The following is a 22,719-nucleotide window of genomic DNA, read 5'->3' on the forward strand; positions in this document are numbered from 1 at the left end:
GCCCAAACCAAAATTCGAGATACTTCTTTCATAGCCAGAGGACTGTGAGTCCCTCCTTGATGATTGATGTATGCCACAGTTGTGACATTGTCTGTCTGAAAACAAATGAACGATTCTCTCTTCAGAAGAGGCCAAAACTGAAGAGCTCTGAAAACTGCACGGAGTTCCAAGATATTGATCGGTAATCTCACCTCCTGAGATTCCCAAACTCCTTGTGCCGTCAGAGATCCCCACACAGCTCCCCAACCTGTGAGACTTGCATCTGTTGAAATTACAGTCCAGGTCGGAAGAACAAAAGAAGCCCCCTGAATTAAACGAAGGTGATCTGTCCACCACGTTAGAGAGTGTCGAACAATCGGTTTTAAAGATATTAATTGATATATCTTCGTGTAATCCCTGCACCATTGGTTCAGCATACAGAGCTGAAGAGGTCGCATGTGAAAACGAGCAAAGGGGATCGCGTCCGATGCAGCAGTCATAAGACCTAGAATTTCCATGCATAAGGCTACCGAAGGGAATGATTGAGACTGAAGGTTTCGACAAGCTGTAATCAATTTTAGACGTCTCTTGTCTGTTAAAGACAGAGTCATGGACACTGAATCTATCTGGAAACCCAGAAAGGTTACCCTTGTTTGAGGAATCAAAGAACTTTTTGGTAAATTGATCCTCCAACCATGATCTTGAAGAAACAACACAAGTCGATTCGTATGAGACTCTGCTAAATGTAAAGACTGAGCAAGTACCAAGATATCGTCCAAATAAGGAAATACCACAATACCCTGTTCTCTGATTACAGACAGAAGGGCACCGAGAATCTTTGTGAAAATTCTTGGAGCTGTAGCAAGGCCAAACGGTAGAGCCACAAATTGGTAATGCTTGTCTAGAAAAGAGAATCTCAGGAACTGAATCTGGATGAATCGGAATATGCAGATATGCATCCTGTAAATCTATTGTGGACATATAATTCCCTTGCTGAACAAAAGGCAATATAGTCCTTACAGTTACCATCTTGAACGTTGGTATCCTTACAAAACGATTCAATAATTTTAGATCCAGAACTGGTCTGAAGGAATTCTCCTTCTTTGGTACAATGAAGAGATTTGAATAAAACCCCATCCCCTGTTCCGGAACTGGAACTGGCATAATTACTCCAGCCAACTCTAGATCTGAAACACAATTCAGAAATGCTTGATCTTTCACTGGATTTACTGGGACACGGGAAAGAAAAAATCTCTTTGCAGGAGGTCTCATCTTGAAACCAATTCTGTACCCTTCTGAAACAATGTTCTGAATCCAAAGATTGTGAACAGAATTGATCCAAATTTCTTTGAAAAAACGTAACCTGCCCCCTACCAGCTGAACTGGAATGAGGGCCGTACCTTCATGTGAACTTAGAAGCAGGCTTTGCCTTTCTAGCAGGCTTGGATTTATTCCAGACTGGAGATGGTTTCCAAACTGAAACTGCTCCTGAGGATGAAGGATCAGGCTTTTGTTCTTTGTTGAAACGAAAGGAACGAAAACGATTGTTAGCCCTGTTTTTACCTTTAGACTTTTTATCCTGTGGTAAAAAAGTTCCTTTCCCACCAGTAACAGTTGAAATAATAGAATCCAACTGAGAACCAAATAATTTGCTTCCCTGGAAAGAAATGGAAAGTAGAGTTGATTTAGAAGCCATATCAGCATTCCAGGTCTTAAGCCATAAAGCTCTTCTGGCTAAGATAGCCAGAGACATAAACCTAACATCAACTCTAATAATATCAAAAATGGCATCACAGATGAAATTATTAGCATGCTGGAGAAGAATAATAATATCATGAGAATCACGATTTGTTACTTGTTGCGCTAGAGTTTCCAACCAAAAAGTTGAAGCTGCAGCAACATCAGCCAATGATATAGCAGGTCTAAGAAGATTACCTGAACATAGATAAGCTTTTCTTAGAAAAGATTCAATTTTTCTATCTAAAGGATCCTTAAACGAGGTACCATCTGACGTAGGAATGGTAGTACGTTTAGCAAGGGTAGAAATAGCCCCATCAACTTTAGGGATTTTGTCCCAAAATTCTAACCTGTCAGGCGGAACAGGATATAATTGCTTAAAACGTTTAGAAGGAGTAAATGAATTACCCAATTTATCCCATTCCTTGGAAATTACTGCAGAAATAGCATTAGGAACAGGAAAGACTTCTGGAATAACCGCAGGAGCTTTAAAAACCTTATCCAAACGTATAGAATTAGTATCAAGAGGACTAGAATCCTCTATTTCTAAAGCAATTAGTACTTCTTTAAGTAAAGAGCGAATAAATTCCATCTTAAATAAATATGAAGATTTATCAGCATCAATCTCTGAGATAGAATCCTCTGAACCAGAAGAGTCCAAAGAATCAGAATGATGGTGTTCATTTAAAAATTCATCTGTAGAGAGAGAAGATTTAAAAGACTTTTTACGTTTACTAGAAGGAGAAATAACAGACAAAGCCTTCTTTATGGATTCAGAAACAAAATCTCTTATGTTATCAGGAACATTCTGCACCTTAGATGTTGAGGGAACTGCAACAGGCAATGGTACATCACTAAAGGAAATATTATCTGCTTTAACAAGTTTGTCATGACAATTATTACAAACAACAGCTGGAGGAATAGCTACCAAAAGTTTACAGCAGATACACTTAGCTTTGGTAGATCCAGCAGGCAGTGGTTTTCCTGTAGTATCTTCTGGCTCAGATGCAACGTGAGACATCTTGCAATATGTAAGAGAAAAAAACAACATATAAAGCAAAATAGATCAAATTCCTTATAAGACAGTTTCAGGAATGGGAAAAAATGCCAGACATCAAGCTTCTAGCAACCAGAAGCAAATGAAAAATGAGACTGAAATAATGTGGAGACAAAAGCGACGCCCATATTTTTTAGCGCCAAATAAGACGCCCACATTATTTGGCGCCTAAATGCTTTTGGCGCCAAAAATGACGCCACATCCGGAACGCCGACATTTTTGGCGCAAAATAACGTCAAAAAATGACGCAACTTCCGGCGACACGTATGACGCCGGAAACGGAAAAGAATTTTTGCGCCAAAAAAGTCCGCGCCAAGAATGACGCAATAAAATGAAGCATTTTTAGCCCCCGCGAGCCTAACAGCCCACAGGGAAAAAAGTCAAATTTTTGAGGTAAGAAAAATATGATAATTCAATGCATAATCCCAAATATGAAACTGACTGTCTGGAAATAAGGAAAGTTGAACATTCTGAGTCAAGGCAAATAAATGTTTGAATACATATATTTAGAACTTTATAAATAAAGTGCCCAACCATAGCTTAGAGTGTCACAGAAAATAAGACTTACTTACCCCAGGACACTCATCTACATGTTTGTAGAAAGCCAAACCAGTACTGAAACGAGAATCAGTAGAGGAAATGGTAAATATAAGAGTATATCGTCGATCTGAAAAGGGAGGTAAGAGATGAATCTCTACGACCGATAACAGAGAACCTTATGAAATAGACCCCGTAGAAGGAGATCACTGCATTCAATAGGCAATACTCTCTTCACATCCCTCTGACATTCACTGCACGCTGAGAGGAAAACCGGGCTCCAACTTGCTGCGGAGCGCATATCAACGTAGAATCTAGCACAAACTTACTTCACCACCTCCCTTGGAGGCAAAGTTTGTAAAACTGATTTGTGGGTGTGGTGAGGGGTGTATTTATAGGCATTTTAAGGTTTGGGAAACTTTGCCCCTCCTGGTAGGAATGTATATCCCATACGTCACTAGCTCATGGACTCTTGTTAATTACATGAAAGAAATACCAACGCTAAAACAGTGAACTTTTTACTAGAAACATTTTTGCTAATATATGTACATTGTAAATATGTTTCTATCCAAAGATGTAATTCATTAAGTGCATTTTAATTTTTAACCGGAGTGTCTAATTTTGGACTTTTATGTCACTTTTACCAATATCTCCAGAAGCCTACTTTCTACACATGATTCTTAAAGAGATATGAAAGCCACATTTTTTTTCCTTTCATGATTCATACAGAACAGCAATTTTAAGCAACTTGCTAATTTACTCCTATTATCAATTTTTCTTCGTTCTCTTGGTAGCTTTATTTGAAAAAAAAAAAAAAAAAAAAAAAAAAAAAAAAAGAAGGAATGTAAGCTTAAGAGCCGGCCCATTATTGGTTCAGACACTGGGTAGCACTTGCTGATTGGTGACTACAAGCTTACATTCCTGCTTTTACAAATAAAGATACCAAAAGACCAAATGATTATAGGAGTTAATTAGAAAGTTGCTTAAAATTTCATGCTCTATCTGAATCATGAAAGAAAAAAATTGGGTTTCATATTTAAATCTCTTGTTTAAAAGTATAACAAACGTATACTGCCAAATGCATTTACTCGAGTATGTGAATGTAAAAACAAACCGGTGTTGCAAGGAGTGAGAAGGATGTTCTGCTGCTTCAGCCCCTTCTAGAAATTCCATCTCTTCCAATAGTTTGGTCTGCAGCTTCTCAACTTCAGTAAGTTCTTCGTGTATGTTTAGGTATTCATCCAAACTGCTGTCCAACTTGGGAAGCACATTTAACATCTCATCCCGGTTCTTGAACCAGTTTACCTGTTAAAGGGACATAAAACAGGTTGAGATCTGTGCATATCCTAAAAGGGCTAATGAATTAAAAATAGTTTGCATAAAAATAATTGTTCAAAAATTGCTGGCAAGTGTTTTTAAATAATTTCCAAAAATAAGCAAAATTAATTACATAGCTAAGCTGCCTGGAGCAGCCAACTCCACCCCTCTTATCAGTGTTTATAGGCCATTGTATTTCACAGCTTCTAGGCATGCTCCAGCAGATAATCCTGATGCATTCTAGCAAAAGAACAATAGATGTAGATACAGCCATAGAAGGAAATGTGTGGGGGGAAAAAAAAAAAAAAGGCCATGATACCCAAATGTTGAAACACTTGAAAGTGATGTAGCATAGCTGTAAAAAGCCGACTAGAAAATATCACCTGAACATCTCTATGTAAGAAAGAAATATATTTTACCTCAAAATGTCCTAAGTATTCACACCCCATTGTAAAGGACTTTAAGCAGCCAATCAGTATGCCTGTCCGGGACCTTACATGGGAGTGTGCCTCATGCACACTCATGTTATTTCCCTATTCAGTTTAAGGAAGTTTACTAGGAAATCTCATGAGATCACAGTAAAACATTTCATGACCTCAGCACTGCTGATACTGATTGGCTGCTGTTCAATTCTTTCTTTTTTTTCTTTTTTTAAACCTGCAGCTGGGCAGTAACTGAAAGATAACTTTTTACGGAACACTTGCTCTGGTGAGCTGAGGAAATTGTGAGGTAAAATATCTTCCCTTTATACATAGTCTCAGGTGATATTTTCCTGTTAGCTTTTTACATTTATGATGCATCACTTTCAAGTGATTTAGTATATAAGTATTGTCCCTTTAGGGTGTGAACCACTTTGTAATATGTTGACTACACATAAATCAAAAAGCAAATATATAATAAACCGTCACCTTTATTTCTGCAACTCTTGAAGAAAAGAGGCTTTGAGTGATTTCTCGCTCCATCTCGCGCTTGCTTTGCTTATTTTCTGTTTGCTGCCCTCCTCCTCCGTAAACTGCTCCCGCAAATCCAGCTTCTCCTCCGGCAGTCCAGTCCACAAGGGGATCATAGACAAAGGCCTCAAGCAATGTGAGTAGGGTTTCCCTGCCACGTCTCATGATCTGAAGAACCTGCAAATGTCGAATATCAATGTGTTTCTTTCACCCAAAATGTTATTTCTAAAGTCGCAAAAGGAATGTACAAAAGTGAATGCTACTTGGTATTCAGTGCAGTTATATCAACAAAGCAAGTTGTTTTAATAAATACAGTGCAAGTAATCGTAAGTCAAGAGAGACTAATAAAATTGGTTCGCCTGAAAGTATCACATTTGCTTAAGCCTTTAGGTGCGCATGACGACACGTGGTTGACGCTTTCTGAGCTCATTGTGGCACCCCCTGCACATCCATGGTGGTCTAGTAATCAACTAGTGTGAATAAATGAGCACTTTATTTGCATAGTTACATAACTATAACAAAATCCTCTTATTTATATGTGAATAACCCCTTTTTATTACTGTAAAGTTTAGGGGAAAAAAGACCCAACCACTATTGTTTATTAACCCAATGTACCATGTATGTCGGTTGTTCAGCGTTGTTTTGGTTATAATAGCGTGGGCCCCGCTGCCAGTGGCAGGACCGCTCTATTATACCTTCCTTCCAGCTGGCCACTGGAAATAGCCCTATTAAATATACAAGCCCCATACAGGGTACGCTGCTGGTCCTTAAAGGGATAGTAAACCTCAAAATGTTCATTTATGATTCAAATAGAACATACAATTTTAAACAACTTTCCAATTTAATTCTATTATCAAATTTTCTTCATTCTCTTATCCATTGCTGAAGGGACAGCATTGCACTACTGACAGGAAGCTGAAAATATCTATTTAGCCAATCACAAGAGACAAATGTGTGCAGGAAGCCGTGATTGGAGGATGACTGATGCGTAATTTCTGACGTAGGAAGAGTCTTGCGACGACCGGGGGAAGCTGGAGCGGCTGTCAAGATGAAAAGGTAAGTATTTTCACAACATGAGTGAAATGTAAATTTTGTATTTTCACAACACAAGTGAAATGTAAATTTTGATGAATTAACCCTTTGAGTGCTAAGCTGAATTTTTTTTTATTTTTACATAAAACTTTAACTTTTTTTTTTTTTTTTTTTTTTACATATCCCCAAACGGTTGGTCTTGGGGTTCTGTAGCTGCTTAGATGCCTGAGATACAGGCTTTTAAGCAGCAGGCGTAAGCCCCGGCGATGCCTGTCACTATACAGGCCCGATCGCCGGGGTAGGAGCGGGTGAAAGCCTCCAGATCTCCCTCAAGGTGGGAGAGCGCTAGTGATGGCTCTGAGCCTTTGTTAGCACCTGAGTGAGACAATTTGCGACGGCTCAGAGCCATCGTTAGCACTCGAGAGGTTAAAGTGCGCCTGTTTTAATTGAATTTTTAAAGGGACAGTCAAGTCCCAAATAAACCTTTCATGTTTCAAATAGGGCATGTAATTTTAAACAACTTTCCAATTTACTTTTATCACCAATTTTGCTTTGTTCTCTTGGTATTCTTAGTTGAAAGCTAAACCTAGGAGGTTCAAATGCTAATTACTTAGACCATGAAGGCCACCTCTAATCTAAATGCATTTCGATAGTTTTTCACCACTAGAGGGCATTAGTTTACGTGTTTCATATAGATAACATTGAGCTCATGCACGTGAATTTACCATGGAGACAGCTCTGATTGGCTAAAATGCAAGTCTGTCAAAAGAACTGAAATAAGGGGGCAGTCTGCTGAGGCTTAGATACAAGGTAATTACAGAGGTAACATGTGTATAATTATAACTGTGTTGGTTATGCAAAACTGGGGAATTGGTAATTAAGCGATTATCTATCTTTTAAAACAACAAAAATTCTGGTGTTGACTCTCCCTTTAAATGCAACTTCCCTTATCCATAATCCCCAGTCATTCTCTGTGCCTCTGTCAATGGAGGATGTGCGAAGACAGTGTCTGAAGAAAAGATTTTATGTTGGAATAGCAGTATTGCACCCTCCTACTGCTTGTTTTTACATATTCATCAGTGATATTTTCTACTATATTTTGATAATTTGTCCTTTGGAAAGAAGGGTAATTCCCTTTTTAGACCATAGGTGTCAAATTTTCCTCAGGATTTTGTCCGCCTAGATGGAGAATATTATATAAGTATCTATTAGGAAATGGGACCACTTTGTCCTCATTTTTATTTCTCTGCATTTGTGTTTTAGAATCTTCTAAGAGATCAAATGCTCTTATTTTGTTATCATGAGATGTCATGGTAGTTGATGCCTTCTAGAGGCAGTTTTATGTATATGTTAATTCACATTTTTATGTGTATTCATCTGCATTCAGTCTCTTCTTATTTGGAGACTATCACGCTGTTGGTAGCATGAGAATTAGATATCTAAGTGGCCTAATATTATAATTTTAATTTCATAGTGTGTGTGGGTGTGTGTATATATATGTGTATATATATATATATATATATATATATATATATGTGTATATATATATATATATATATATATATATATATATATATATATATATATATATATATATATATATATATATATATATATATATATATATATATATACACACACACACACACACATACACACATACACACATAATGAGGTTTACCATGCCGGGTACTGGGACTCCTGTTTTAATCTCTCTCATATGAAGGAATTTTTAATATTTATATTAGTTGCTATTATGTATGAGGACTTATTTCATCATGCTATATTTATTCCTATGATTTTAGTATAGTTATTTAATAATTTTCCTCATAGTGAGGCGACACTGGTCTTATCTATGATATAAGTTTTTTTGTATCATATTCAGTTTTTCTTTATGTTCTTTAGGATTAATTCGTTATTTCTATGTTTTTATTAATTGAAATACAGTACTCTCAGAGACATAACCACAGTTTGAGATAGAACAGCAGAGATCTTAGGATTGTTCCTGGACATTGCTGTGACAGTTCCCTGTTCTCAGGGGTGCGCGGCCTTAGCCTTTGAGAATAATTTCCTTCATCTCAAGGCAATGTTGGTTTCTGTCTCTTATAAGTTCGATTTTTGTCTTTTGTTCCTAGTCTGACTGAATTTTTCCAGGTTAAGATCTGGTCATGGCCATGACAGTGATGCAGCTTAGCTGTAATTCACTGACTAGAAACATCTCTGGAATATCTTTATGTTAGGAGTTTTTTTTAATGAAAAGGAAGCTTGTTTTTCATTAGGATGGAGAGGTAGACCTAGGGGTCGACAGACTTCTAATTTTCGTTCCTTTCACATCTTCAAAGGACATAAATCCTCCACATCTTATAAATTCGAGCAAGCCAAGACCTCATGGAGCCAATCTTTGAACAAGGGCAAGCAATCCTAGAAGTCTTCTGCTGAGTCTAAATCAGCAAGAAGGGTCAGCCCCCGATTCAGTCTCTGATCAGGAAGGAGGCAGGCTTCCTTCTTTCAACAGGCTTGGATTTGCGTTGTATTGGATCCCTGTGCAGTGGAAGTAGTCTTCCAGGGATTCTGTATAGGATTCAAATCTTGTCCTCCAGAAACAGATTTCTCCTATCAAAAGTTTCTACAATCCAGTTACAGAAAGAGGTTTTCTTACACTGCGTAGAGTTTTTGCTTCTCTGGGTTTGATTGTTCCAGTTCCTTTGGTGGAACAGGGTCATTCTATTCATGGTTCCCAGGAAAGAGGGAATTTTTCGACCTGTTTTAGACCTCAAGTGGTTAATAAAAAAAAAAAATATATATATATATATTTTTTTTCTCTCATGGTTCCACAGCCTTCAAATGGAAGACTGTTTTATTCTCCCTTTGGTTCAGGTGGGTCAGTTCATGACTACCATTGACCTGAAGGATATGTACCTTTATGTTCCTATTCACAAGGAACATTTCCTTTTCCTGTTCTTCTTGCAGTTGTCAGATCTCAGGGCATTGCGGTGGCTCTGTACCTGGTTGATATCTTGGTTCAGACGCCATATTTCTTTTAACAAGATATTTTTTGGATTCTCTGTTGTCCACTCGTTTCCTTGGGTGGAAGGTGAATCTGGAAAAGAGTTCCCTGGTACCAGATACTAGGGTATGTTTTTTGGTACTGATCATAGATTCTCTGTCTATGAAGATTTTTCTGCCGAAGCTTAGAAAATCCTAAGTTCTTGCTTCAATAGGCTCTGTTTCAGTCTATGTATTCTGCTGATATCAGTTGTTATCCTGGAACGTTTTATTTGTCAATCAGTACTCTGAAGGGTCAGATTTCTGCTCTGTTTATTCGTTTGCACAAACGTCTGGCAGATTTCCAGATGTTCAAGCATTTGTTCAGGCCCTTACTAGAATCAGACCTGTGTTTAAACCTGTTGCTCCTCCTTGGAGTCTTAACATAGTTCTTAAAGTGTTGCAGTAGGCTCTGTTTGAGCCGATTCATGTTGTTGATATAAATTTGTTATCTTGGAAGGTTTTGTTTCTCCTTGCTATTTCTTCCGCTCGCACAGTTTGAGCTTTCGCCGTACCTTATTTTTCATGCCGAAAAGGTGGTCCTTCGTACTAAATTGGGGTTTCTCCCTAAGGTGGTGTCGGATCGAAACATTAATCAGGAAATTGAAGTCCCTTCTTTTTGTCCTAATCCTTCTCATAAGGAACGTCTTTTGCATAACTTGGATGTTGTGCATGCTCTAAAGTTTTACCTATAAGCTACTAAAGATTTTCGTCAATCTTCTGCCCTATTTGTTGTTTTCTTTGGAAAGCGTAAGGGTCAAAAGGTCACTTCTACTACTCTTTCCCTCTGGTTAAGTAGTATGATTCGTTTGACTTATGAGACTGCTGGACAAAAGCCTCCTGAGAGAATTACGGCTCATTCCACTAGGGCTGTCTCCTAATCTTGGGCTTTCAAAAATGATGCTTCTGTGGAACAGATTTGCAGGGCGGCAACATGTTTTTCTTTGCATACTTTTTCCAAATTCTACAAATTTGATACTTTTGCCTCGGCTGAGGCCTCTTTTGGGAGAAAGGTTCTACAAGCGGTGGTGCCTTCTGTTTAGGTTCTCCTGCCTTGTTCTCCCTCCCCGTACATTCTGTGTCCTCTAGCTTGGGTAATGGTTCCCACTACTAATTGGAATGAGGTTGTGGACTTTCCATGCCATAGGAAAGAAAAAAATGTATGCTTACCTGATAATTTTTTTCCGGGCATGGAGAGTCCACGCCCCCCCCATTTTCCCTTGTGTTTCTTCTTTTTTGATTTTTCTTCGGCTGAATGACTGGGGATTATGGGTAAGGGGAGTTGCACTTAACAGCTTTGCTGGGGTTCTTTTTGCCTCCTCCTGCTGGCCAGGAGTTGAATATCCCACTAGTAATTGGAATGACGTTGTGGTCTCCACGCACGGAAAGAAAGAAATTGATCAGGTAAAAATAAATTGTTTTCCTTTCTTTCTGGTGGTAAGAGACCACAATTCCTTACTGTTGGGAATCCATCACCTGATCTCCAGGAGGCGGCAAAAGACACCCTACACCAAGAGCTTTAATATCTCTCCTAGTTCCGTTAACCTCCCAGTAATACGTATAGCCAAGAATAGGAGGTGCAAACTAGAACTGCCCCCCACTAGGAAAATTGTGTGGGGTTGTAGACTCTCACTACAAAAAAAGAAAGAAATTTATAAGGTAATCATAAATTAGGTTTTCTATCTTATGGTGGTGAGAGTCCATGACTGTTGGAAATCAATACTCAAGCTGTGGAGTCCATGAAAAATGGGTGGGACAAAAAAGGAAACAGGCAGACACCTATTTATCAGGAACTACAGCCTGAAGAACTTTACTGCCAAAGGCTGCCTCAGCCAAGGCAAAAACATCAAAATGATAAATTTTGATAAAAGTGTGTAAAAATGACCATTGTTGCAGACTTTCAAATTTGTTCTACTGATGCCTTATTTTCTAAAGCCCAAGGAGGTAGAAACAGAACGAGTCAAAATTATCTGAACGAAATCTACATATTCAATCCTGGGGGGCCAAGTAGGAGCTATTAAAATTGCTGAATTGGAGGAAACAGATACACTAGATGAAAAGAGCCATCAAACTGCCAGTGCATTTATCAAATCCGCTTGATGGTCCCATAACCTTGACTCATATCTGAGGAGCTTGGGGTGCAAGCATGATACCATTAAATCTATCTCTGGCAGACCCCAGCGACTCTCCAACTAATTGAAGATCTCCTGTTTGAGGGACCATTCCCCACGAGTAGAGAGTCTGATGACTCAGATAATCTGCTTCACAATTGTAGACCCACAGGTATGTGAATTTCTGAGATGGTACACTGATGAGCTTCAGCCCAATTTAGTATTGGAGAAGCCTCTTTCATCGATAGAGCGCTGCGAGTACCACCACGATTGATGTAGGATATCGCCATAATGTTGTTGGACTGAAAGCAAATGAATTGAACAGTCCTGAAAAGAGGCCACATCTGAAGAGCTTTGAAGATCGCACAGAGTTCCAAGATATTTATCGGTAACCTCGCCTCATGAGAAAACCAAACTCCCTGCAACCTTCCAGATCCTCAGACTGCACCTCAACCCAAAAGACTGGCTGTGTGGTAATGATTTCCCATGACGGACGAAGGAAGATCATCGCCAAAGAAAACTGGAATGGGGGATATCCATCAAGAAAAATCTTCTGAATGAAAAATTCAGATGGATTAACTGAGATAGGTTGATGCGGTCTCCCATTCTATTGCTTTAACATGTATAGTTGAAGTGGACATAAATAGAACCTTGCAAATGGAATGAAGTCTGATTCAGCCTCTATTAGTACAACTGTCTCCATGTACTGAGCCACAGAGACCTGGTCAAGGATTGCAAATTTTGACAAGCCAATTGAAGTCTAAGTTTGCAAAGATCTGTTAGAAACAGTCGCACCTATAATCACACCCAAAAAACAACCCTCTTCCTGGAACTCAGCAAACTCTTTACATTGTTGACCTTCCAGCCAAGACTGCAAAGAGCCCAGAATAGTTTCTTTGTGTGAACAGTGGCTAAAAGGTAAAGAGGGAGCTAGAACCAAAATATTGTCCAAGTATTGAGCCACAGCTATTTCCTAAACTCTGACAGACAGTAGAGCACCCACAACCTTTGTAAAAATTCTGGGAGCTATAGCAAGATGAAAACTGAGGAAACGATGATGTTCCCTGTGTATAGGAATGTGTTGATAAGCATCATTCAAGTCTATAGTTGTCATGAACTGACCCTGAGAACAAATGTGAGGATAAATCTGATAGTTTCCATCTTGAAAGAAGGAACCCTCAGGAACTTGTCTTAGGTTTTCAGATACTTACCCAGCAATGTCCCCCCTCCACTGCTCTTACCCATATTTCTGAGGATACAGCAGAGAGCCCATCTTGCACCGTAACAGAGGATATACTGAGGGAGAACATCTTCATGGCCAAACAAGAGGAGGAACTGTCCCAGCGACACTTGTGACAGGCTTGTGACTACTAGGAAGGAGATTTATATCTCCTATGTCCCTCTCTTCCAAGTATTTACTTATGAGGGAAGAATTTGATTAATATCCCTGTAATTTTCTTGAATAAATACTGAGCACCTCAATCTTCACCTTCCCCTGGAACGAGGCAAAGAAATACTGGGAGGGTCAGGGAAGTAGGAGCTATATTAAAGCTCATGGTGTAGGGTGTCTTTGCCTCCTTCTGGTGGCTAGGTGATAAATGCCCAACAGTAATGAATCGTGGACTCTAACCACCATAAGAAAGAAAAGTTTGTTTATAAGCACTGTAATACATTTCTTTTAGACAAAGCAGAGAACAAATTTGAGTATTGTGCCCCTTTAACTTATTTTAATCTGTAAGAGTAAATATACAATAAACCTAACTAAATGCAGCAAGCTTTAAGTGTATAAATTATGAAGAGGTTAAGGACCTAAGGCTTCATCGTCTATTGAAGGCTATTGCCAAAGTTTTTAATAAAGCAGGCTGCCAAGCATTTGCATACAATTTGCTTATGCAATAGAAATATATTTCCCAAGGCAGAACATGCTGTGATCTGAGGTAGGTGTGATCACAGAAAATGCAGCATATCAGCAGAAAAAACGGGGCACGTGCAGGAATAGTGCTTTCGTTTGCAGTGCTGCTCAACATCAAGCAATTCTCTTCAAACAGCACTGTGCTCTGGCTGCACTGTGTACATTTTCCTTAACACAGTGCAGCCAAAGTGAAGCGCTGTTTGAAGAGAACATTCAAATACGGAGAAGCTTTGCAAAGAGACAGTATATTGATGACTGGCCCTGGCCCCTTAGGGATTACTTCAAGCCCACCCCCTAGCCTTCTCAGTCTGCAAAACTGACTCCTGTATGTAACTTGTTCTTGTGAGCAATGCACCTTTTAATTACTACATTTTTACCTTATTATGTAATGTTCCACCAAGAGCAAAGGAAACTAATTTACTCAATTTTTTTTTAAAACTTAACAAATGTCTTTTTTCTCTGCAGCTAATTTGCAATGCAAATTTCAACTGCTGCAATGTATTATAAGACATTAAAAAGTGCTTTATTCTCCAGTTAAATACACACATTGCCATTGTGCTGGTGCTTTAGAGTAACTGCTTAAATTAAAATTTGGCTTTGAACACAAAAACTTTTTGCTTCCAACACTGCGACACTAGCCACTAGGCCACAGCAGACTTGCATGCTGGCAACACAGATGAAGGTATTAACCAGCTTAGCGTCTTGATCCTATCCTGGATTTCCTCTATAGAAAATAAGTCTGATAAGGTATCACCTCAATAAGATGCTACCCTTGCAACATTCGCCATATGTTGCCAATGTCCTGATGAAGGTACATCTTTTTTAAGAAAGACTCTAGCTTCTTATCCATGGGTTTACTTGAGTAGAGATAGCTCCCTCTACCATAGGCACAGTGCGCCACAAGTCGCACACAGCCTTAGCCACCGGAAAACATTTTCTTAAAAACAGGGGACAGTGAAAAAAGGAATTCCTCTTTTCCAATTCCTTAGAAATAATTTCCATCATCCGGTCTGGAACTTGAAAAATCTCAACAGATGAAGGAATAACATCAAACTAAATTACTAGACTCTTTGGGGTCTCTAGCAACAGTAGAGCCTTCTAAAGTAGCAAGGATCTCCTACAACAGCAACTGAAGGTGCTCCAGCTAAAATTAACCTCCTCTGGATCTACTGAACTAGGACTTGTGTGTCCATCTACAGACTCAGAGTCCGAAATATCTACATTAGATCCGCCAAGAAATGATCTTCAGATAAACGAGAAAGAGCAACTAACGCAGACTTAGTGGAGTCAGAACTCTTATAAATGAGAAATTCCTAAATATTCTCTTCCTTATCACAGATAAAGAAAATGCTGACAATGCTGCAGAAATTATTAGGGCAGCAAAATCACCAGGCAAATAAATACCCCCAGGGACCTGATATAAGGAACCGCAGGGCACTGCCTGTGACGTAGATAAGGATTAGGACGATTAAGGCGAAAGATGAGGCATGGTACGGATAACCTCGTCCTGAGAGATAACTGTCTTAGAAAGGGATTCTTATCCCTGTATAAAGTCTTATTAAAGTATGTGTACAAAATTGCGTAGGAGGAACAATAGGAACCTCAAAGCAAAAAATTAAATAGATAAAACATGTATCAAAAATGTTAGACAAATCATTTATAGAGTCCATGATAAAGGAAACAAATACCCTTTAGAATAATTAGACCGAGTCTAATCTCAAAGACATAGATACAAAATATAAATAACAGCAATAATTTTTGGAATTTTTAAGCAAAGTAATTTATTTGTGCCCTGCACCTCTATAACCTTAATACTGAGGAAAACTCACCCTCCGGATCAGAGAATAAATCATTTAGTAAAGAAAAAAAACGGAACAATATCGTCTTTTTAGTATAGCAGTCTCCACAAAGATGATTGTTATCGTCACAGACAGCAGGAGACCTCTATCAAACAGCGGTCACAAGCTAGGCTGTTCCGCTCTCCTAACCGCTTGTATAAGTCTGAAGCGGAATAGCGGAAGGTCACGTGTGCGCCTGAATTTAACTGCTCCACAAGTGTAAAGGAAATAAAAACGGCACGAATAAGCGATATTCCGGTCTAAATATGACCGTAACTTCACATAAAACATCTGTTAAGCCTGTTATCCTTATAAAGGAAACCGGAATAAGCGTTACTCCTTCCATCCCTATGTAAGTCTCTCAAAAGCTTTCAAAAGGGGATCCTATTAACCCCTTATGCCCACAGCCTTATCTACATAATAAAAGTATGTCACTGCCCATGATAAATCCCTGTAGAAAGGGATAAAAAGTCACTAAGACCCACCAGGGAGCCTTGACCCTTGAACACAGATCTATATACTGTATGTGCCCTGTCACAGAGACATTAACCCCTGAAAGTGCTGACCTTCCCACCTATAAAGGCAAAGCACTTACCTGTGTTCTGGTTGCAGGGCAGGAGCCACTTCTAGGTGTGATAGATTACCATATCTATCAGTGACCTGAAGAAAAAGAAAGAACAGAGTTACCAACCCTGGCTTTCTACAAAAGGGTAGCAATAATGTTAAGAACTAAAGCAAGGACTACCTTACCGCTTTCTAACTGCTAATAGCCACCATTACTCTTACTAAAGAAATTGACATGGACACAGCATAGCCACTAATCCTTTCTTTCAGGGAAAAGTACCCATTAAAGGATTAAAAACCTTGCACATCCTCCCTTGACAGAGGCAAAGAGAATGACTGGGGGTTATGGGTAAGGGAAGTTACACTTAACAGCTTTGCTGGGGTGCTCTTTGCCGCCTCCTGCTGGCCAGGAGTTGAACATCCCACTAGTAATTGGAATGATGTTGTGGACTCTCCATGCCATAGGAAAGAAATTGATAATAGGAGTAAATTACAAAGTTGCTTAAAATTGCATGCTCTATCTGAATCATGAAAGAAAAAATTGGGCTCAGTGTCCCTTTAAAGAGTTATTGGTGAAGTAACTTGCGTTGTCACTTCCATAAGTGCCAGGCCAACTGGAGTTAGAGAAGTACTCACTATCTATGATAAAGCACTAATTTACACACAAAATGCATCAGTGTGCGTGAACCAAGTGTTTCATTATGATTTTATTTTTGAACAAATATATTATTTAGTTTTATACTTTCTCTCCTACAATTTTTAACTGGTCTGTGACCATATGGGAGAAGTAGCAATATGAAAAGTTGGCCTGAGGTGAACCTTCTTCACTAGTTGTATTACATTAAATTTTAAATCTGCTGAAAGCATAGACCATTGTCCCTGCATGAAACTCAAAGAAAAGCAAAATGTTACAGATTGTAATTGCAGTAAAATATATTAAACCAGTTATAAGCCCCGTAGAAACTTTATGACTCCAGGAAGCTTGTGAACAGTACAAAACAGATGATTAAATTGTAGGTTTTTGAAGCACTAATGGCAGTATATGGTGCAAGTAAAAAATGCTATACTGACAAATATGGAAAATAATGCAGGTGCTTATAAATAACGTGTGGTACCTGCTCACAGGAAAGTCGGAACACCCCTTCCACTCCTGTCACGCCAAGAGCAGTTTCAATATTTTGAGTCATACGAAAAGGTACTTTCTCGGGAACACGGAGGCTCTTGCCTATAAAAAGTTTAAAAAGAAAAGATATGCAAGGTGTATATAGCAGATGCATTTTATTACATTTAGGAGTTTTTTTGTATGTTATTCTTTAATAACTATCACCCTTTCTAAATCTATATGCTTAGCGGTCTTCTGATTTCACAACCTATTTATTCATTTCTAAATAATTTGCTGTATATTATGAAAGACAGATTTAACCCCAAAAAGTTAAACACAATAAGCATATTCTCACCTTTTTCAAAGCAAACATTGTAATCTATGTGCACCACTTCTCCCGTCGTCATGTCAATAAGGACATTATCCAGGTGTCTGTCTCCAAGTCCAATGATATATCCAACCATTGACATTACGGCTGTGGATCTGGCATATGACTAAAATAAGAGACTTCATTTTAGCTTTGAACACGTTTGTGAGGCTAGAATCCCTTTAACTAAATCCACTAAAATAATAGGAAGATAATATACTAAAGAATTGCAACAGTAAGAAAAAGCAGAAAATAACAAACCTGGGTAACTCGCCACCACTCGTCAGGGGTGGAACATGAACACCAAAGCTCTTTAGCAAGAAGGTTTGGAGGGGTGGACTCCATTAATTCCTCTAGCACCGCCTTCATGACATTAAGAGGCCAATCTCGACGGGATACATCCAAACTTAACCCTACTGCCTTCAGAGCAGGACTAATTTTACTGTAATATAGCTCACTGGGTCGTGGCACCATAGCCTGGTTCTGGGGTGCTTGGTAAGAATCTTGAGTCTACAACAAAAATAATTTAATCTTAATCCAAATTTGAAGACAACTTCAACTTGAATAGGTTGATGCATTAAAAATAAGACACCACAAAGCACACAGGTAAGTGCTATTACAATATTTCTGGATCTAGCAATTGATACTCATCCTTAAAGGGGCAGTTAACAACTTGTAATTACAAGATGTTTCTGTTGTGCTGCTATAGAATAACATATCAGCAAAGTATTAAAACAAATAAACATACTTTTTACTGCAACTGTTTCTATAGCAAAACTCCATCCAATATTTACCTTACTGGGAGGAGCCATTTTAGGCTCTAGTCTGCAGACAAGACTAGACATGGTCAGGTTAGTATAAAATTAATTGTTTTGCCGTTGTTAACAGGTAAAGAAAATTGGAGAAAGATATGTAGCAGGGTCAACCTTTAGAAGTCAGCAGCGTGCATTTCCAGCTAAGAGAATCTGAAAATCCTCAATTGTTTCATTATGCACAACTAAATATTTTATAACAATCTTAAGATGTTTACTGTCCCTTTAAGCCTTATACAAGGTAAAAAAAAAAAAAAATGTTGTATGCCAAATGGAGACTTTGAGGGCGATTGGTATGAAATACTCTATATATACACCTTTTGAACTTGTAAAGCAGCTTCCCTTTGCTGCCATCGTTTGTAAAGTCCAAACAGAGGAGTTGCACCATCCACCCACTGGATGAGCCCTGATCTTGTGCCGAGAGGTGTAACGGAGTAATGTCTGGCATGAAAATGCGGGGACTCCTGACAATTTATTGCTGCAAACATGGTATTCACAATGGACAAAAACTGCATAATCCTTTCGTCAAGATGTAAGTCTTCTAGACCTTTAAATAAAATAAAAAAACTTATCAAGTGTCGAAACAAATGGAATTTAAAGTATTTAAGGGTTATTTCACCCAAAACCTTACCTTTAAATAGATAAGGATAGTTTTTTCCATCTGAACCAAGGAAGATGAATTTTTTGGGTTTTGTTTTTGTAGGGAGGATGGTGATGGTGCTTCCCACACTGTGAATTGTAATCGTGTCCCTATCGGATACTTCTCCAGGAAGTGCAATCTCTGTGTTAGTCATGGTAGACAGGCATGGGCTGATTTCCTCCAGGCGCAACAGGTAGCTTGCACGTTTCTGTGCTCTTTGCTGCAAGCTCAGCATAACCTATAAAACAAAAAACAGAGACCTATTTTACTCAGGAAAAAAAAAATGAGGGGAAGATTTATCAATTTGCGAGCGGACAGTATTTACATGTTGTGAACCTGTCTGCATCTTATCACAAATTGTGGGGCAAATGTGTTTCCCATATTTATCATTGCAGGAGGGAACACTCGTGCCATACCGCCCCCCCCCCCCACCCTTACACAACCAATTGCGTGATAGTAGGTCTCGTCAATCACCCTGGTCAAATTAATCCACAGTGATTTTCATCAGCCAACTGCAGTTTGGCGGAGAGGGTTTATAAAGAAATGGTTTAAATGAGTGAGCCTGCAACCAATCAGGGCATTCGCCTCGTAACGTACATATACAAGAGAGGAAGGAACAAGAGTGAGAGATGTAAAACATGCATATCAGAGCAAGACTCTACTATGAGTTGTGTTTGATGTAGACATGCTTTGGACACAATATGGTACTGACATACGCATATATGTTGTCCTTGATTTAACTTAACGGCCCTGTTTAGTTCAGAATAAAATGCCACCTTAAAACCGATTTAACTGTTAAACCTTCGCTGATGTTAAACACACACTTTTGTGCAATACAATAATAAAACGAGAGCACTTTATTATGGCTTGTTAACGTCTCTATGCAGTATATTCAATAACATAAGAAAAAAAGAAAAAATGGTTATTAAACCCCTTTTATGCCGTCCTAACATCGATGGGCTTTAAAGCTGAAGGACGGCATGGAATGTCCTACCTTATACAGAGTCCTGCAGCCTCCCCCTTTTGACCAACTCAAGATCAGACTGGGGGCATGTCTAGCAATATAGGTAGTCCCCCATGATCCAATCCCAGCCTTGAAATCACAAGATCGCATTGACGATCGTGTGATTTCATTTTTGCAGCAAGTGTTTACATCCAAACTTTGTTCTTATGTTAAACACTTGGGCTGGGTGTGAAGGGGTTAAACAACCAACTTCAGTCATCGATGAACTAGAAGCTATATAAATATGTGCCCACCTGCTTGAAGGGTATCCAGCTGTTTCCAGGATTTGCTGGGTTGGATGGATTTCTGAGTTTTTCCAAAGCGTTTTCTATGGCCTCACCATAGCTGTCCTGAAACCATTTTTCATGGGGAGTTTCTGCTGGTGCTGAAGTAATGCTATATACATGCTCCAATGCAAACACAATGGGCTTCATCAGGGCGGTGTGCTTTTCACGCATGATTGCAATCTTTTCTTCCCTAATAAAAGGGAAGAATACATTACTTACTCAAAATAACATGGTTCTATTTAGAATTAATCATTTGAGCTTCACATTAAACATATTATCCTAATATAAATACCAATGTCAAGTGCATACAATCTAGTTCCATAAAAGTGTAATTTAAGGACAAAGGGATCTGTGGTTCATGTTTAAAGCTCCTAGTGGAGGTAATGAAGAGGATTACTACAAGCACCAGCCTTAACAACCAACTTTTACACAAGCTCCATAATCCCTAACCATTAAAATGGAAAACAAAATGGTGTGGCCAACGCTAACAAAGGAAAATATTTTTAAGTGACCATGATCCATTTGCAACCATCTCCCTAATATAACTCAATAATCCACCAGTTAGATTAAGAGAGTCTCTACAGGAATGATCCCCAATAAAATAATTTCATATGGACATATTAAAGAATTAAACTTTTAATAACGCTCGTTTAAACTTAAAGTAAGCTGCCTTCTAACAATTACAGGAATGACCAAGGTTTAAACGGTCTGAATAGTAATTTGTACAGCTGTAAGGTATTCAATGTTACTAACTTCCGCAAGGTGTTGTTATTCTGGACCCTCTTCACTTCATCTTCCAGTTGTTGTATACGCCGGAGAACATACATGTGCTGCTGCAACAGAACCCCAAGCCACAGCTCGTCCCAAAGAACAGTGACTCTTCTCAGCTCAGCTACAAGCATCTGAACCTATGCAAACAAATGGCCTATGTAAGATGGTAGAGACTGATTCACTTTCTAACAAAGTTGGCCTTGAAAATAAGCATAATGATTTGATTCAGCTTATAGACACACCTGCAACACCATGGTGGGACTGGCAGAGGAGAGCTTGTCAACAATTTTGCTGTAACAATCATGCATCATGGCTTTGTCCTCATTTAGACCATTCTTAATGTCCTCTCTGCTGATTTCTTGTGAAGCTGGTGGACTCTCTTCTTCGCATTCACCACCCAGCAGCTCATCATCCTGCATATTTCCTAGCAAAGTGGGGATTGCGGAGGAGAGCTTTGTACCTGTGTGAAACAAACTACACCTTGAGAACCTGAAACCTACATGTTTTATTACAGGTTATTTATTACGTTTCTCTCCTTCCACCAATGGAAGCTTAATTTATGTTGCTGGCTATGATAACTGAATTTCTATAGCCAATACTTAAATAATGAAATATTCAGTAAACTTGGGAATATCACAGGTAAAGGCTTTTTTCAAATGATAAAAAGGTAAAATTGTTAACTGGGAACAAATGAAAGGGGATAGCATTTTACAGTACACTGTCCTACCTAAATATGCACTCATATATCAACAAGATAGTAAGATAAAGATGGAAATTTAATAAATACACTCACTGTTTAAAAACATAATTTATGCTTACCTGATAAATTTATTTCTCTTGTAGTGTATCCAGTCCACGGATCATCCATTACTTATGGGATATTCTCCTTCCCAACAGGAAGTTGCAAGAGGATCACCCACAGCAGATCTGCTACATAGCTCCTCCCCTCACTGCCATATCCAGTCATTCGACCGAAACAAGCCGAGAAAGGAGAAACCATAGGGTGCAGTGGTGACTGTTTAATTAAAATTTAGACCTGCCTTAAAAGGACAGGCCGGGCCGTGGACTGGATACACTACAAGACAAATAAATTTATCAGGTAAGCATAAATTATGTTTTCTCTTGTTAAGTGTATCCAGTCCACGGATCATCCATTACTTATGGGATACCAATACCAAAGCTAAAGTACACGGATGATGGGAGGGACAAGGCAGGAACTTAAACGGAAGAAACCACTGCCTGTAGAACCTCTCTCCCAAAAACAGCCTCCGAAGAAGCAAAAGTATCAAATTTGTAAAATTTGGAAAAGGTATGAAGCGAAGACCAAGTCGCAGCCTTGCAAATCTGTTCAACAGAAGCCTCATTTTTAAAGGCCCAGGTGGAAGCCACAGCTCTAGTGGAATGAGCTGTAATCCTTTCAGGGGGCTGCTGTCCAGCAGTCTCATAGGCTAAACGGATTATACTCCGAAGCCAAAAAGAAAGAGAGGTTGCCGAGGCCTTTTGACCTCTCCTCTGTCCAGAGTAAACAGCAAACAGGTTAGATGTTTGACGAAAATCTTTAGTACACATTCTCCTATGGGGCTCCACCATAGCTTTTAAACATAATGAACAAGTAGTTTCCTCTATGTCAGACATGTTTGTACAGACTAGCAATGAGA

General features: G+C 38.9%; 1 protein-coding gene across 2 annotated transcripts in view; it reads right to left on the reverse strand.

The window, feature by feature from the left end:
• SMG1 (SMG1 nonsense mediated mRNA decay associated PI3K related kinase) overlaps positions 1–22,719 on the reverse strand; it is a 348,909-nt gene that overhangs the window by 89,214 nt on the left and 236,976 nt on the right. For both annotated transcript variants that reach the window (XM_053695253.1, XM_053695252.1), the window contains exons 37-46: positions 21,304–21,521; positions 21,044–21,198; positions 20,258–20,480; positions 18,992–19,238; positions 18,678–18,907; positions 17,810–18,058; positions 17,537–17,675; positions 17,195–17,304; positions 5,536–5,754; positions 4,425–4,615 (exon numbers count right to left, since the gene is read on the reverse strand). In XM_053695253.1, coding sequence (XP_053551228.1) covers positions 4,425–4,615; positions 5,536–5,754; positions 17,195–17,304; positions 17,537–17,675; positions 17,810–18,058; positions 18,678–18,907; positions 18,992–19,238; positions 20,258–20,480; positions 21,044–21,198; positions 21,304–21,521 — 1,981 coding nt within the window. The remainder of the gene's footprint in view (positions 1–4,424; positions 4,616–5,535; positions 5,755–17,194; positions 17,305–17,536; positions 17,676–17,809; positions 18,059–18,677; positions 18,908–18,991; positions 19,239–20,257; positions 20,481–21,043; positions 21,199–21,303; positions 21,522–22,719) is intronic.

Source organism: Bombina bombina, chromosome 11 (assembly GCF_027579735.1).
Source record: "Bombina bombina isolate aBomBom1 chromosome 11, aBomBom1.pri, whole genome shotgun sequence".
Classification (NCBI taxonomy): domain Eukaryota; kingdom Metazoa; phylum Chordata; class Amphibia; order Anura; family Bombinatoridae; genus Bombina; species Bombina bombina.